This window comes from Cricetulus griseus, chromosome 3 (assembly GCF_003668045.3).
Source record: "Cricetulus griseus strain 17A/GY chromosome 3, alternate assembly CriGri-PICRH-1.0, whole genome shotgun sequence".
Taxonomy (NCBI): domain Eukaryota; kingdom Metazoa; phylum Chordata; class Mammalia; order Rodentia; family Cricetidae; genus Cricetulus; species Cricetulus griseus.
Window position 1 is genome coordinate 154,409,298 of NC_048596.1, and position 18,002 is coordinate 154,427,299.

The following is an 18,002-nucleotide window of genomic DNA, read 5'->3' on the forward strand; positions in this document are numbered from 1 at the left end:
TGGCAACTGGTGCCTTCTCTTGGCTATCTGTATCTCTTCAAGTTATCATGTTTAATGAAAAGAATTTAGCAATTGAAAAACTAATTAAAATAGATTCAATCTAACCTCCCTCCAGCATCATGTTATAGCTGCTGATCTCAAAGCTGAGAGGTTGCCCTCTGACACTACCCCTGGCACATCATGTGACTTTCAGTAAAATTATCTCATAGTTTAGACCTCTGTATAAATTAGGACAACCATACTTTAACCACATACTTGATAATGATGTTGACTGCATCAAAGTTTTCCATCATGGCATGATTTCTTTGTTATCCATTTAGCCCTACTATATGCCAGCGATTATTTTCAGATGTTGCAGAAAGTATAGCAGATAAAAGTGGTCATGTGCTAATGCATTGGCCCAGAGATGATATCCAGAGTAGATATTCAACAGTCAGTAGGAAGGACATGATGAAAATGAGTGATGTCAGAGGGAAAAGTGGTTCAGTGGGTTTGTGTGGCCAGGCTGCTGATGAACTCTGATTCTTCCCAGAGTTCTTGGGGAGAATGAAACAATGTACAAAGGCAGTTAGGCAGAAACAAGTCTGGGGTGTTGTAGATAGGTTCAAAAAAGTAACCCAGTGGGCCTGTCCTGGTCATGTTTAGAAGGACAATAGGAGTTGGAGGTTTTGAAAGGTATGCAGGCGCTGGATACCCAGTCTTGTCAACCACAGCCCTGTGTTGAGGTTACACCTTAATTCTGGGTGCTGCAGGAAGCTGCTTCAAGGGCAGCAAGGAGAGAAGCAGGTGATGTGAGTCCTGCCTGCTTGTGTGGGAATCTTTTGGCTATCATATGGACAGTAGAGAGGCTTGGGATGAAATTAGGGAAATAAGTATGGAGGCTAATGGAATGTGGGAGTGCAGCAGAGAAACGAGTGTGATAGGATAGATTGAAAATTAGCGTTTTTTTTTTTGTGACCTCTGCATTGGGCGGGAGGCTGTGGCAGTCACCAGGAGATTAAGGCTTCAGGGCTGAGCCACAGGGTGAATGGCAACTTGATTTACTGAGCTAGGGGACACTGATGGCCTAGGAGTAGAGAGGGAGATCAGGAATGCACTTTCAGTGCATTGTGCTCCAGAGAAGGGGTGCTACCTCTCACCAGGAGAGGTAAAATGCCACATGAATAAGGTAACTTCAATTTCAGGGCAATGCTGTCATTTTGTGTACTAAGAATCAGGAAGTACTGAGTATCTGCTGTGCATGGGGCATGCAAGGTGTAGGAAGATGTTCTTTATTTACCTCAGGGAACTCCCAATCCAGTTGAATAATACAATATACATGTGCTATTTATACATGCTTACATGCGCTTTGTGTGTGTGTGTGTGTGTGTGTGTGTGTGTGTGTGTGTGTGTGTGTGTGTATGTGATGAATGATAGGACATACCAGTTAAAGATTTCTTTAGAGTCAGCACTCTCCCCACCCAGGATGTTAAAGGAGCCGACACATGCTCTCCCTCCTCTAGAGAAATCTCTTCTCAAGTCCCTTCGTCCTCCCTTGGCCTCCCCAGTTTGAGTAGACACACAAGTATGTTTGTATTCTGGTTTGTTCTTCTGTTACTGTGGTAAACACCATGACCATTAGCAACTTGGGAAGGAAAGGGTTCATTTCATTATACTTCCAGGTGATAGCTCATCATTAAGGGAAATCAAAGCAGGAACTGAAGCAGAGACCATGGAAGAATGCTGCCTATTGGCTTGCTCTCTGTGACTTACCTTTCTTATACCCAGGCCCACTTGCCTAGGGATGGTGCTGCCCACGGTGGGCTAGGGCTAGGTTCTCCTGCATCATGTAGTAATCAAGAAAATGCCCCACAGACAATGCTATTGGCCAATCTGATTGAGGCCTTTCCTCGATTGATGTTCATTTTTCCAAGGTTGTGTCAAGTAGACAATACAAACTAATCAGCTTAAGGAGTACAAACTCTACCTCAGAATCATGGTAGGATAAATGTAAGGAGGAGTGTGGGCTTGGCAGCATCAGCAGTGTGTGTGTCCAGACACGGTGACAAGCCTCTAGTCAGCGATGCTGGCAGCAGTCTCAGGGAAGGATGGAACCTTGATTTTCGTGTGCAGTTTATTTATAAGCAGCACATGGAGCCACACACTACTCCAAAGTTCAAAGTAGATCATGAGATGAAAGGGATAAATTTATTCTGGAGCTCTATTGTATATCAGAGGCATATTAACAATGAGGCATAATACCTACTTGATATGTTCTGCTGGCACAGTAGTAGGGAGACTGAGGCTGGGAGATTGGGAAATTCAGCTATCCTGGGTTACATGGTGAGTTCAGGCCAGACCAAATCTCAAAAAAACAGCCAACCAATCAAACAAACAACAAACAGAACAACATAAATCTTCCCCAATCCTTTGTTTTTACTTTGAGTGATAGGCCTCAATATGTTCCCCAGGTTAGCCTCTCCCGACTGTGCCTGTGTCTCCAGTGTTCTCGGTGAACTTTCTTCCTGGTTAGGCCATATTCTGTTCAGATACTGAGGAAATGCTCTTCAGTTTAGTCCTTAGATTTACTGCCTATAGTTTGGTTTGCCTGGCATGCAGTTGATTTTCTATCCTAATTGAGAGAATAGACTTACTCTCATGACCATGGACATATGGATACAATTTAATAAAAACAATGTAAGTAGATAATAGAATTCACTATGGGATCTGAATTCGAGATGTCTGAGATTATATTAGTGCCTCCAAAATAACTACAATGTGAGAATGTTGCTTAAGAGAAGAAAGTGGAGAATTACAAAATGTAGACTTTTTTTTTTTTTTCAAATATTTTGAGTTGTAAAAGTCATCTTGAGGCTTTATTTTTTACCAAAAGATCTTCTATAAAAATAAGGGGAAGATTTTCTTTTGTGACAAAAGTTCATTGTGTTGCCTGTATTGTCTTTGAGCTCATTCTCCTTCTGTCCCGCCTCCAATGAGCTGGGACCCCAGGTGTGTACTAGTTCCATGGGAAGATAGCTATGGCAGTAACCCAAGCTTATAGATCTATTTTGATTGCCACTCAGTGACTCCACTTACTACAACCTGGTTCTTTTTTGAACTCCATAATCAAAGTTTAGTGTGTGTGTGTGTGTATGTGTGTGTGTGTGTTAATGAGAAAGGGTCTCATGTATTGCTGGGATGGATTGTAGGCCTGCCTTATTTTATGTAGTTTGAAGGATAAAACCCAGGGTATTGTACATGTTAAACAAGCACTCTGACAGATGAACTAAACTCCAGCCCCTCAAAATTTAAACTACATAAAAAATAAAACCTTTACGCCTATATAATGTTAGGTGCTCTCAAGGTCCATACATTTACCATATCTTCTAATCCATGTTGTTCCATAGTGTCTAAGCTCAACAGAGAAAGTATAGAGACAAACACTGTTTTCTTTGTTCAGCTCTGCTCTTTTAGGACTAATTAATGGAAATTATCTATTGCTGGAAATGAGCTATTTACAATTGGATTTTCTCTTATTTTTCAGTTTGCAGACAGTAGGTTGCATGCCTCCCCCTGTGTCCTCCGCTGTGATTTTAACCAAGGCAGTTGGTGGAAATGAGGTGAGTCACGGGGGTAACTTGTATTTAAACACTAGTGTGTACTGTGCTTCTGTGGGGTTCAAGACCGCACTTTGGACATAAAAGAAACATTGCAGAAAACTCATGTGAGCCACTTATGAAAGACATGGCTGTTTGCGTGCATTGGGTTGAGGCTAAAATTGGTGATATGTGGAACTAGAATTGAAATGGAAGTGCACGAGAGAGGAGTGAAGTAGAGATGGTGACCTCCCTATCTCAGTAGGGGATGAGGGCAGAGGAGTCCAAAGAAAGGAAACTTTGCTACCAAACTCACTAACTCGAGGCTATGGCCACTTCCTTAAAAAACAAAAAGATAAAAAACTACAATAAATTGAACTGCTGGGTTCAGTGTGTTTATAAATATAGATGATATCAAAGAAGAAATCAGGTCACATTCTAGGATGAGTTAGCTAAAGACTCTGCTTCCAGCAGTTGCAGACGCTTCTTCCTTGATTGAAAGGCTCTGGGAAGTCATGTTGAGGGACCTTCCTCCATTTTTATCTGTGAAGAAAGTGTTCTTGGGGAAGATGTAATAGGGTTTCCCATTTCATCCCTAGGGTTCTGCTTCCTAAGCATGAGTTATAATTTTCTTTTCTTTCTTTCTTTCTTTCTTTCTTTTTTTTTTTTTTTTTTGGTTTTTCGAGACAGGGTTTCTCTGTGTAGCTTTGGAGCCTATCCTGGCACTCACTCTGGAGACCAGGCTGGCCTCGAACTCACAGAGATCCGCCTGCCTCTGCCTCCCGAGTGCTGGGATAAAAGGTGTGTGCCACCAACACCCGGCTGAGTTACGATTTTCATCCATTTACTGTTTCTAAAAATACCTAACCAAATGCCTGCCACATTCTTTTGAAAATAACATGTGATAAACTATACACATTTATGTATCATATATTGATCATATCTATCAGTCATCAATCTATCATCTATATATCATCTATCAATCTATCCCATCTCATCTGTTTCTACTATGAATCATCTATTTATCTACTTTCATCTTTGATTCAATACTTATCTATTTGTGTATCTATGTATCATTTATCTGTCACTTATCTATTCTATCTATCTATCTATCTATCTATCTATCTATCTATCTATCTATCATCTGCCTATCCTCTACCTATGTCTGTGAAACCATCATTTAAAGTTAAGACAGGCATCGTGGTTGCATATTTTTTTTTCCAGTCATGTTTAGCTTCTTGGAGTAGGAATACTAACTTGAGCAGTTTCTTGTGCCAAGTATTTTTACTTGCTACACAGGTATATACCTAGAGCCTGTGTTAATTTACTTGAAGATATCGTGTATCTCATTCTTTTGAATGTAATTCCTGTAAGAGGAATGGCTAGACTGAAGATGGTGACCATACTCCTCACTTCCTATGTCTAAACTGAGAGGTAGGGAATTCTGGGTTGGAGACCTACATTTGGTGAGTTTTTTTCTTGCTGTTTCATCCCTTGATGAAAGGGGAAGAGAGAGAACAGGAGAAGGACCTACCTCATAGCCTTAAGCACCCCCACCCCCCAGGGTTTCTCTGTAACAGTTCTGGTTGTCCTGGAACTTGCTTTGTAGACCAGGCTGGCCTCCAGCTCACTGAGATGTACCTTCCTCTGCCTCTCTCTGCCTCCCGAGTGCTGAGATTAAAGGCGTGTGCCACCACTGCCAGGCCCTTAAGCCCTTTTAAATTTAGAATTAATTCAGTTTTGAAGGTAGATCTCTCACGTCGTAAATACCCCTCATTAGGTTGCACTTCCAGTGTGATTACATTAGAGCAGAGGTTCTCAACCTTCTCTTTAATACAGTTCCAAAGGTTGTGGTGGTCCCCAACCTTAAAATTATTTTCATTGCTACTTCGTAACTAGTTTTGCCACTGTTATGCATTGTAATGCAAATACCTAATATGCAGGGTAGTCTAGTGACCCCTGTGAAAGGGCCATTTGACCCCCAATGGGTCGAAACCCACAGATTGAGAAGCACTGTGTTAGAGGTTAAGTTGCCAGTGAGTAAATTCTGGGAGCACAGTTGTCTCACCTGTTGTTTTGTTATTTTGAGATGGGTGTAGCATGAGAAAGAAAAGATCCAGTACTGATATTCGGGTTCAAGCTTCAAGCTGAAGATCAGAAAAGCAAAGCAGCCAGCCAGTAGGTCTAACCTTTACCTCAGCTCAGACCAAAGGGGAGATCCTTAAACTGTTCCCAATTTCACTGCTCCTCAGATTCACTCAGACTGCTATGCTGTCCTCAGCGTGGTTAGAGACTAAAATGTCTTCCTATCTTCAATGTTGCTGGAGAATGAATGCCAGCTCTGAGACCCTGTTCCTGTCTTAAATACCTCTCAGGAGTCCTGGGATTAAAGGCATGCAATCACAAGTGCTGAGATCATCTTTGTGTGAGCTGTTTCTCTTTAGCACTGGATGTATTTCTTGTAGCTCAGTGTGGCCTTGAACTAACAGAGATCGCCTACCTCTACCTCCCAAGTGGTAGGATTAAAGAAGTATACCACCACTGCCTGGCTTCTTTTATTCATTGTAATTATTTTGAAACTCATCTATTTTGTGTTCATCATTCTTTAGGCTTTTATTTATTCATATTGCTGAGTGGTGTTCTGTGGGGGTACAGATTGTTTATCCACTTACCTGTTGATAGACATGTGGACAGCTTCGAGTTTAGAGGGGTGAGTGTTCATGCAGCGGACAGACATTGCTATTTTTCTTGGGGGAAATGTATTAGTGGAATAACTAGGTCCTTTGATGTTTTATTTCCTTTGGACAAAGAAAAAATCATCTTTATATAGTTTTGATTTCCTGTTCACAGTTTCTGAAGTGGACAGTTTCCAACAATGAACAGAGCTTTTTCTGTATCAGAGTGGATGTTTAACTGTTGAAAGAAATTTCCAAACTAGTTTCCCAAGTGGTCGTATCATTTTACATTTAAATGTTCTACAACCTGGTCATCATTCAATCTTGTCAGTTTTAAGTTTTTACCATTCTAATATATCCATAGTGTTATCACATTATAGCTTGAATTAAATTTGCATATCCTAGTGACTTAATAGTGTTGAGTATCTTTATTGTGCTTATTCACCCTCTGTCCAAATGTCTTCTTGGCCAAAGTGCCTATTAAATCTTTGGCTCGATGGGTGTTGGTGGTGCTTGCCTTTAATCCCAGCACTTGGGAGGCAGAAGCAGGCAGATCTCTGTGAGTTCGAGGCCAGCCTGGTCTACAGAGCGAGTTCCAGGACAACCTCCAAAACAATACAGAGAAACCCTGTGTCAAAAAACAACAATGACAACAACAACAAAAAAACAAAACCAAAAAAATCTTCAGCTCATTTTTTGGAATTGGGTGGTTTGCTTTACTGTGAACATTGAGAAGTTTATGTGTTTTGATGTAGAGCCCTTCCTCAGCTGCATGCACTGTAAACATCGCCCCCCAGCCTTGAGGCTTGCCTTTTCAGTTCTGCCGGTGTCCTTTGACGTTGAAGATGGTGTTTGGATTCTGCTGTATTCTGAAGGCATAGGATATGCTGATGAATTGTATATGTGACTCAAGGGAAAATGAGCAGTCAGGACTGATTCCAGATTTGGACTGAGCAGTGGAAAACATGGGTTTGCTCACTAAGAATACTGCTGTGCAGGATCAGGTTTGGGGGAGTGCTAGCCTAGGATACTAGGCTATGATGTGATCCTTAAGAATTCCTAAGTCTCCCTAGTAGAATCTACATATTTATTCACATTTATTCTTTGCTCATAATTTGTGCTTCCTGAGATTTAGCAGGGAAGTCTGGAGATACTGTTATCTGGTAGGAACAATATTTGGAGGGAACACAGAGAATTTTCAGTAGCTGTAACATGGGGTAGGTAGGGGAAAAAAACGATATCAGAATCACATAGTGAATTTTCACTACTGAGGCTGGCAGTGATGCCTGGAGTTCCATGTTGTCCTAAGCCACCTTATGGATGCTGGGCACTGAACCTGGGTCATCTGTAAGAGCAGTGTGCACTCTTAACTGTGGCACCATCTCTCCAGTCCCAACAATGTCATTTTACATAGTGCTTATATTTTGCAAAGTTGTTAGATGACTTAGGAGGAAATGTTTTTCAGTTATTTATATATTTTTAAAATAATTTATTATTTTTTAATTTTATGTTTTATGTGCATTGGTGTTTTGCCTGCATGCGTCTGTGTAAAGGTGCTGGATCCTCTGGAACCAGAGTTATACATGGTTGTGAGCTGCCATGAGGATGCTGGGAATTGAACCCAGGTCTGGAAGAGCAGTCCTTGCTCTTAACTTCTGAGCCACCTCTCCAGCTCAGGTTTATTGCTAACTAACTCTTTCAACTTAAATTAATCCATTTCTGTTAATCTACATTTTGCCACGTGGCCTTGTGTCTTTACTTGTTGTCTAGTATCTTGTTTCTCCAGAAGCTGGCTCATTTCTCCAGAAGCTTGTTTCTCCAGAAGCTGGCTCATTTCTCCCTTTGACTCTGCCCTTCTCTCTGTATTTTCAGTTTGGCTTTCCTGCCTAACTTTATTCTGCCTTGCTATAGGCCAAAGCAGCTTCTTTAATTAACCAATGTGAAAAATACATATACACAGCATACAAAAGAATTATCCTACAACACCAGCCTCTATAAATTATTTTTAATAATAATTGCTATTATTCAGCCAGTTGGTAATAGCATACACTTTTAATCCCAGCACTCAGGAAGCAGAGTCAGTCAAATCTCTGTGAGTTTGAGGCCAGCATAGTCTACTAAGTGAGTTCTAGGTCAGCCTCCAAAGCTACAGAGAAACCCTGTCTGGACACCCCCCTCAATGTTATTATTGTTTTGTTTTTGAGACAGGGTTTCATTATGTAGTCTAGCTGGCCTGGAACTCATTGTGTAAAACTGGGCTCAAACTCAGAGCTCTGCTTGCCTCTGTTTGGGATTAAAGGTGTGCACCACCACACCCAGCAAATTATTTATTTTTTGCAAGATTTGGTTGACTTACCACATTCCTTTTACCTTATAGTGTTAACTTTGGCAGTGAGTGACATGTGAATGTTGGAGTATCTTCCAGCATAAGTCTTTTTCTGGGACCTAGGATCTGGGAAACTTGGTGGCCACCAAGGCTGCCCTGCTCTGCTGACTTTGGGGTTCTTGTCTTGTAAACTGGAAAATAAAACTCAGAGATCATAGAGGATGACCTTTAGAGAGAAGTTTATTATAGATTTGTATAGGTAGGAACTTGAAAGAAGGAGGGAGAGAGGGAGGGCCACAGTTCATGTGCCACAGTATGCCTTTGGAGGTCAGTTGACAACTTGTGGGAATCAAACTCAGGTCATAAGGCTTAAAGGTAAGCACCTTCACTCACTGAGCCATTTCCTTGGCCCAATACACGTGTTTAAAGATACTGTTGAGGGGTATAGTTGACTGACACTTTTTGACATCTAAGTCTTAAATTGCCTTTTTCAAACTGTTATTTATTCCAGTATTTTAAGTGCAATTCCTCAGAACTGCAAGTTTTTAGTATACTGCTGATATAGTCTAACCAACTTATGGTGAAAGTGGCACATGCTCGTGTGCGCAGCTTATTTTTAAATAGTAGAAAAAGCAAAAAGGCTTATATACAGAGCTAATCTCATTGCCAAATATAAGAAAATAAAACTATATATTATAATATATAAAAGGCATATATATTATATATATGTAATTATATAATTACTGATAAGTATGTACATTTATTTAGTGAGATTTCCATTTCAAATGTAAGGTTCTTTGGTAAAAAAGTTGACCCCTCCCCAGCAGAAAGCCTTTCAAAGGCTTTAAATCTATGGGGCTTGCCAAGAGAATCATCATATTCAAATATAAGTTACTTATGATGTATGGTAACTGCCATGGGGATTCCCTTTATAGAATAAATTTATTCTTTAAAAGACTGGAATATTACTGCCTTAGTTTGGACAGAGCTATTTGTTTTTTACACTGTTGTTACAAAGATATTTCTCTCTCATTTATGCTAATGACTACTCAAAACAGAACAGCAACCAAGGTAGCATTCAGAAGACATACTACTATACATACTATTTCTGCATCAATGTGTTTTTCCTTTGAAATTTTGGAGCAAGGAGAATTCACCAAAAGGCATTCTCTAAAACTGGAGAGTGTGGGCCCCAATTCCTGGAAGAAGTTGCAGAACCACAACTTTGAGAGTCTAGTATTAAAACAGAGGAATATAAGTAAGGATCCTACCTTCATGTTTCTGAAGGGAAAAGAAAATAGCAAAGTGAAGGGAAGGAAAGAAAAAGAAAGGAAGAGCACTAGAGATTCCCACTAGATAAGGTCAGGAGCTTAGCCTGGTAAGTGGAACACTGTAGTAGTCCCCTCCTCCTGCAAAGTAGGCTTCCGGTTATTAGTATTGCTTATTACTGCCTCCCAAGATAAATTGTATACATGATTGCATGAGCACTGACCAGGTGATTAGAATAGTGAATGGGTTTTTCTTGCCTTAGTCTCTCCTGCCTATTGGGTTCCACTGCGAGATGGGCCTCACTATGTATTCTCTTTTTTGTTTTCACAGTATAAATCCATTTTGTCTGGAAGTGGTGCATGAACTTGTATACACATTTCAAAGCATAATCACCATTTCTGTGTCCACCTTCCAGCTTCAGAAATAGAAGCAGCCAGTGCACCTAAGATTTTTTTCTTTTTTACCATTAGGAATAATGTGGTGATATATTATGATCTAATAAAGCAAGCTGAAAATCAGAAAAGCAAAGTGGCCAGCCACTTGAGAGCTTTCATCTCTACCAATGCTCAGACAAAAAGAGTTGATCCACCAAACCTCAGATTGCATCTCCAGACAGTACTGCTTCTCACCAAATGTCACACTACTACCGAGACTGCACTGAACCCCTTATATTCTCTCTAGTGCTGGGATTAAAGGCATGAGCTCTGTTTCTCTAAGGCTGATTCACTCTCATGTAGCCCAGGGTAGCCTTGAACTCATAGAGATCCATCTTCCTCTGTCTCCTAAGTATGCCACCACTGCCCAGCTTCTATGGCTGTGGATAGCTTTACATTCTGATCTCCAGGCAAGCTTTATTAGATCATAGACAATATATCACCACAGAACAAGGAGAATTTTTGTCACAAAGAAGAGTCATCTTTTTCTCACCTTTCTGAAGGTCTGTAACAGAACCTACATCAGTAAGAAAAAGCACATAGCAAACGTGTTTAACCCGACTTTTACCTGGCTTGGGAGAAGCTTCAGAAATGGGGACCCAAAGGCTCAGGAAGACTGCATTTTTATGTTTCCAAAGCAAGACGTGTACAGTGATGGAAGGACCTGATTGACTTGTGGTTATAACCAGGAGTGGGTGCATAAGAAGGCCTACTGGCCATGTCTGTTTTGGTGTCCCTGTAGGAAGACCTTCTTTGCCTCTTTGTCCCCAGGAATGGAGTAGGATAGCCTTCATGAGGATTTTGGGGAAGGAAAGGAGGTCAGTTGGTAATCTCCAGTTTTATGACCTACTTGCCAAAAAGAGGGAGGAGATGAGAGGCTAGACTCCTTTAATTGGTTTTCTATTCCTGTGATAATAGGTTTCTTCACCAACACAGTAAGCCAGACCTAGCCAAATTGAAAAAATATAACAAAGTTTTATTTGAGCAAAGCAACTTCTGGGTGAGTTCTCCAATTCCCAGAGATCAAGGCAGGGGGATTATATAGGTTGGAGACACAAGTTGGGTTTGTGCCCAAGTATGGTCAAAAGCTGACTGCTTTAGGCAGGGACTTGGGCAGCTGCAACTTGAGGGGAGGAAGCTGCAATAGCCACCAAGAATGAGGAGCTGGGCTTTTTGGTGCTTTCCCTTTGTTTGGAGATTCTGAGTGGGTGGGGGTTGGAGAGACTGAAATGGGGTTTTCCCCATTGTGCAGGGGCAGATGGAAGATCCAAGGAACATTCTTGTTTCTCAGCCCCTCTACTTCCTCAGCTCAGTAAGTGCCTTGCCAAGGCAGCATCCTTAGGGGCTTGTGTTCTGTACTTCTGTGTGCCTTAGAGAGCTTCAAAACCTCTAGCCCGTGTTAGAAACTACACAAAAATAGAAGAGAGTGAAATCATCTTAGGAACCTTTTTCATTAAATTATTGTTTTCTTAACTTAGTGCACAAAAGTCCCAAGTACACACAAGTGCATTGATTGAATCCTGCTGGGAAACTGGATTGCATTTGCTACTTTGAGGCATTAGGCTGTTGTCTTGCCTAATTTAGGATTAAGAAAGCATGCTTCTTTTCAAATAGAAATAGAATTGAGGTGTTTTAATTACATAGTATTTATAAGGTAGAAAGGTTTTAGACTTTTTTGATAATAGACACTTGAATTCCAAATACATTTTAAAGAAACAATTTGGTTTGGAGTATAGAAGTATGTGTGTGGTTTCATCAATCGGGTTGGTATACCTTTAAAGGAGATTTAAGAATGTCCCCTGAGCAAAGATCTTTATTATGTGTGGTGAACTCTTTAAGTCATAGGTGAAGGTCATGACTACCTGGGCATATTTAAAAAAGGTTTTCTGACTGCTTGGAAAGCAAATGAAGCCCTCATTACCAACTTTAAACGTGTAGCTCAGAGATTTTTGCTAGAGGTGAAAGGTCAAGTTCATCACAGTCCAAACAGAGAGAGAAAGTTCAATTCCTGGCTTATCATGAAACACTTCGGGGTTATTTTGCATTATCAGTGGGGAGTTGGCTTTGCTAATCCAGTGCATGAAGATAGTGTTCATTGAAACATTTATAAAGACAGTCAGAGCAAATCTGACCCACCCAGAGAGGACTTGGAGGAGAGGGAAACCCATCTGTCAGTCACTTCAGCAGTCACTCGCAGCCACCCGTTCCTTGCTTTTCCTTCGTTCAGTGGGGGTCCCTAATGCTTTTTGTGGGTACTGGGCAGCTAATGGCATGTGGGAGGAATCAGATGGTTAAAATTAGTATTGTACCTCCTTACAAGCCAGCAGCAATGTAGCTCTCAGCTTCTTGTACTCATCCCAGTGGGGCATACATGTCCCTTAGATGAAAGGACAGTGGTAGTATCGGCAGCAAGGGATTCTGTCTCTACTCTTCCTTCTCACCTTTAACTCCAGTTCACCTCCTGCCTTGGGTTGGATTCAGAAAGAGCTGATGAGCTCCAGTTTAAGCTGCTATAAATGTGGTTGAAATACTTTCTCAAGGTTTTTGTCTTCTCAGACTAAGAATCAGTTCTTCCTCCGTGGCTTAAGTCTTTGATACCATGACTCCCTTCATCTTACTTCTTTTTCCCTTGCATTGTTCTCCCAGTGTGTTCTTTTGTGTTGTTGCTTTTCTTCTTCATGTTTAGTTCTTTCCCCACCCCAAGGGGAGTAGATTCCAGAGAGCTGATCTTGAAAGACTTCAGCCCCCAGACTCTTGCTTCTGAGTCCTCTCAAGCATGTGACCTGCACTTTGGGTAGAGCTCTGCTCTTGGGTGAGAGGCCACAAGAACAGTTTAAGCTCTTATGAGCTGGTTCTTACCAACTGTGCTCATCCCAGCAGGGATTGCCCTAGAGTCAAGCATGCTAGGCCTTCATTTCTGCTTTTCCCTTTGCTTATGTATCCACTGGTTCCTGTAAACCTTGGGCCTCTCTAACCCTTGCTTTACTCTTTCAAGGAATGATGGTAATTACATATGTATTTCACAGATGACTTAAATGGCTCTGACTGGTTTGCACACAGGAATGCTTACAAAGTGGGAGGGCATAGTTAAGCAAGAACCAGAATTGGTTTTAGAACAAAGCCTTGTCACCAATGAAAGTCACTTGGTTTTCTGAGTTACTGTGTCTCTTCCCTCCTTCTTTTCCAGACCACATCTTGCTATGTAGCTTTGACTGGCCTGAAACTCATTCTGTAGTCCAGCTGGTTTTGAACTCATGGTCCCCATGTAATCCTCCTGAGTGCTGAGATTACAGGGTGGCAGCACCACATTCAGCTCTTACTACTTTTGAAATGACTTCATTCTTCTAAATTGATTCTAGTTGCTTTATTCATTAAAATATATATTGAGTGCTTCTGTGTACAGTGTCTTTATAAGACCTTCAGTTTAATAAACAATATAAAATGGATAAAACAGTAAATGACTAGTATAAGATGACTAGTGTTTTAAAATACATTTATAGGACGGTGGATGTTTAAATACATTTAATAAATTGGATAACTCCAGTTTATTAGCATGCTAGCATATATATATATATATATATATATATATATATATATCTGGAATATTTATGTCAGCTGTCCAAGATAACATCTTCAGGGAGGAAAAAAATCATGGGAACCCAAATTACTACTTGGGAGATTGTTTTTAGAATTTGGAACCAAAAGGATTGAATAAGCATACAGGGTATTTTCTTTAAAGTCAGTATCTAGAAAGCCATCCTAGCACCATTCCTGTGAACAAGCTGAAGCCTGCAGGTGCAGTCTTCCTTCCAACATTAAACATTTGCTACTATTCTGATTCCCCTTTAGTATCTCAGTGTGTGCATGAATCCTGGCCAACAAAGTAGCTTTGGGAATTTATTGTAATTAGTAGCCATTTCAAACTCCAGGCTTCAGCAGGCGGTGGTGGCACACACCTAATCCCAGCGCTCAGGTGGCTGAGGCAGGTGGATCTCTGTGAGTTCCAGGCCAACCTGGGCTACAGAGTGAGTTCCAGGACAGTCAGGCTGTTGCACAGAGAAACCCTGTCTCGAAAAACTGAAACAAAACAAGACAAAAAAATCCATAAAGTCCAGACTTCTTTTCTAAGGTGGGATCTTGGATCCATTACCAAAATCAATGTTTTGAGGAAATTCTAGTCTAAATAAAAATCACTTCAAACTATTCTCTTAGCCAGCCTTAGATAATTAATGTTCATATTTTTGTCTTATAATTGCTTCCTATTTCTCCAGGTTCTGCATGCACTTTTTAAAACGTTCTGTTATTCGTGCATTTACATATAGTTATGAAGTTATTACTTTCAAAAATGGATGTCTTCCCAGTGTTTTACGGAATCGTGGGATTATGGAACTATCAAGAAATTAAGTTCAGAAGTCAACTCTTTCTCTTGGCACCATCCCTCTGTGGCCTTGGTCATTATTTATACTTCAATTCATTGTCTATAAAAATTTATAGGCTTCCTAAACAGGCATTTAATTACAGATTCATCTTTCACACAAAAGAATGAACAGCATGTGGCTGTGTATTCTGGCAACAGAAATTGTGGAGTCGGGCTTTTAGACCTTTTAGGCCTCCTTGCTTTCTGGAGATACCACACTGTGTCTTAAGTGTCTACTGAGAACATCCTGCGATAAGGGTGTAGTGAGGTTTTCAAGGTTACTCACGGTCAAGAGCACTTGGATCTTATCTCATCGTCCTAATATATTGAGAGGGCTCCCTAAGCTGTGCTTCATCAGGCACCAAGATATTTGGAGTTTAGTACACAACAGGCTTTGGTGATTCTTGTTTTTTAATAAAGCGCACATGTAGAAGCTGAATTTTCCCAAATCTAGCCACTCTGTAATTCACATCCTTCCTTTCCATTATTCCTCTCTCCTTTCCCTCTAGTCTCCTTTCTTTCCTCCCTTGCATGTTGGAAAAGATCAAGGTAATTTGCACTCACTAAATTCATTTTTGTGACACACAGCTTGGAGAACACTGGACTGCTGGGACGCTGCCCTCCTTCTTGCCTGAGAGTCAGCTGCATTGATCTCTGCACGGGCTTCTGCCATTGGTCCATGCTAGGGATTCTCGGTTTCCTGTCATATGGGCATTTCCTGTGGTGTTGGCTACTTGGAGAACATTGTCCTTTTGAACTTGTGTTCAGCTTCCTTAGCCTGCTTGCTCCTCCGACAGCAGCTTCCTCATTCCCTCATTTCTTGTTGTTGAAGCCCTGCCCATCAGTCAAGGCTAGTTCCTCTCAGTTGTGACCAATACTAAGTCAGATTCAATCTTGCTCACTTTCTCTGTAGAGTCTGTTGAACTCACCCTTAATTGGACTTTTGTGTGTCTGTGTTTATTTAGGTGTCAGTTTTCTTTGCAGAGACTACTTTTCTTTGCATTCCTTAAAGCAACATAAGAGTATACATAATAAAAGCAGTGGAATGAAGTTACTGATGGAATTTAGCTGATGATTCTTTCCTTCTAGTCTCCTCATGGCCTGACACATCTGTCAGACAATGGTGATGTCACTGACATCTCAGTGAGTTCCAAGACCATGGTTCTCCATCTGTCACAAGGATCTTTCCATGTGTTTACTATGGTAAAACCAGAAAGGGTAGATCAGAGAAGGGGAGAACTGAATGATGTGTTTCCTCATTTGTGAAAATCCATTTTAGGGAGCCTGTTGTGGGAATTATTCAGTTTGTGATCAGAAGTGTTTTTTCCTTTACTGATCTACCCAGTATGGGCCTTGAAACAATGTTCTTGAAAAATTCAGTCTCTCTGGTTCTCAAATAGGCAGACTATAACAGATTAGTTCTGAAAAACAGTCTGAGAAACTAGCTGTATGAGGTACAGTATATTTATGTGTTTATAGCTACCAGTCATTGCTTAAATTCATCATGGGTTAGCTTATGAAAAATGTTTCTCAGCATGAGTAACACTCATTGTCAAGAACGATGGGTACTGATAAGCTTTCACTTGCATTTGAGTTTGTAGTAAGTTCTTTATCAGCGTTGCTCATCATAAATCCTCATGGTGGGACTGGCATGGTCATTCAGCAGGTAAAGGCACTTGCTGCCAAGCCTGACGGCCCATGAATTCCCAGAACCCACATGGTGGGATTAGAAAACTGATTCTGCAAGTAATCTTCTGAATGCCACTTGTGCAATGTGACATGCTTGTGTCCCACACATATATGCACACATCCATACAAAAGAAATAAATGTTATAAAAGTTAAAAGTACTTTCTGCCGACCAACCCAGGAACTAGAGCCCTCATCCAGTGGCTGATGGAAGCAGAGACAGACATCCACAGATGTACACTGAGCTGAAATCTGGAATTTAGTTGAAGAGAGGGAGGAATGAAGAGCGAAGGGGTCTGTACCAGGTTGGAGAAACCTACAGGAATAGTTGGCCTGAACAAGGGAGAGCACATCGACCCCAGATGCTGTCGGGGAGGCCAGTACAAGACTGATCCAGACCCCTGAACATGGATGTCAATAAGGAGGCCTCTGCACTCCAGGGAGCCTCTGGTGGTGGATTAGTATTTTTCCCTGGTGCAAGAAGGGACTTTGAGAGCCCATCCCACGTGAAGGGTTACACTCTGGCCCTGGACACATGGGGAAGGGCCCAGGACCAGCACAGGAAGATTTGGTGGACTTTGCAGAGCCCCCATTGAGGGCCCTACCCTGCCTGGGGAGTGGTGGGTGGATGGGTGGGGGGTGGGCTGGGGTGGGGGAGGAGGGATGGGGGTGTGGGGAGAGAGAGAGAGAAGGGACTTACATGTGAAATAAGCTTGTTCCCTAACTGGAACTAATAAATAAATTTAAAAAAAAGTTAAAAGTATTACGTATACATTGTCTTTGTATAAGAGAATTTCTGGCATGTGCTTATCTTATTCATTTTCTGAACTTTTGTCTGTACTTGTTAGCCTAGACTGGGTCTAGCAAGTGTGCAATCCTGCATGTCAACTATGAGACGACTGCCCTTGTAACAGCCCTTGCACTCACAGGCAAGTTAGTGCTTGGGCTCGGTGGCTGGCAGTATGAATCCCTGTATTCTACAGAACAGTCTTTTCAAGATAGGCACAGGGTTTGTCCTTGTTTTACAGATGAGAAAATGGAACCAAAAAGAGATCAAGAAACTTGCTCAGGGTTGTAAAGTACAAGAATAGAAGAGCTCTCACATAAACCCTGGTTAGTTCTTTGGTTTCAGTGCCTGTGACTCTGCCTTTTGCTGCCTTGTCTTCACGGGTAGTAGGATAGGAAGTGCTGAACAGAAAGCTTACACATGGCTTAGTGCCTGAGCCACCGTGGTGTAAAAAAATAAAGATGTCGTTCCCACCCCGAGAGTAGATCAAAACGCCCTTGACTTGGTAAAAATGACCTGTAAGAAGCTGTTGATTGGGTGTTGTCTTTGACTGGCGGCCTTCTTCCTTTAGGAAGTACTGCCCATCTCTGTGCCAAGGCCCTCTGGTCTTCTCTGCATCCAGACATCTGTAGCTATCATAGCACTCTGTGAAGGCCTGTGTGTCTCACTGAAGCTTGCAGTTGATGGCGGGGTGGGGGCTCCTCATCCACAGCTGGAGTTGCTATACCCAGTGTGTGGAGGCATAGTAAATATCCCTTCAAATACATGAATATTTGTTCAAATAGATGAGCACATAGGAAGCTTTAAAAAAATAGAGCCTTACAAGAATCTT

General features: G+C 41.4%; 1 protein-coding gene across 12 annotated transcripts in view; it reads left to right on the top strand.

Annotated features, from left to right (window-relative positions):
- Positions 1–18,002, top strand: part of Slc10a7 (solute carrier family 10 member 7) — a 238,983-nt gene that overhangs the window by 19,996 nt on the left and 200,985 nt on the right. For 9 of the 12 annotated variants that reach the window (XR_004769240.1, XR_003483229.2, XM_027404908.2 and 6 more), the window contains one exon: positions 3,524–3,599. Coding sequence is in view for 10 of the 12 variants with exons in the window: in XM_027404908.2 (XP_027260709.1) it covers positions 3,524–3,599 (76 nt within the window). In the remaining 2 variants the exon portion in view is untranslated. Of the gene's footprint in view, positions 1–3,523; positions 3,600–5,827; positions 5,921–15,284; positions 15,751–16,564; positions 16,585–18,002 lie in introns of those variants that run through there. The other 3 variants (XM_027404919.2, XM_027404916.2, XM_027404920.2) reach the window with 3 other exon arrangements.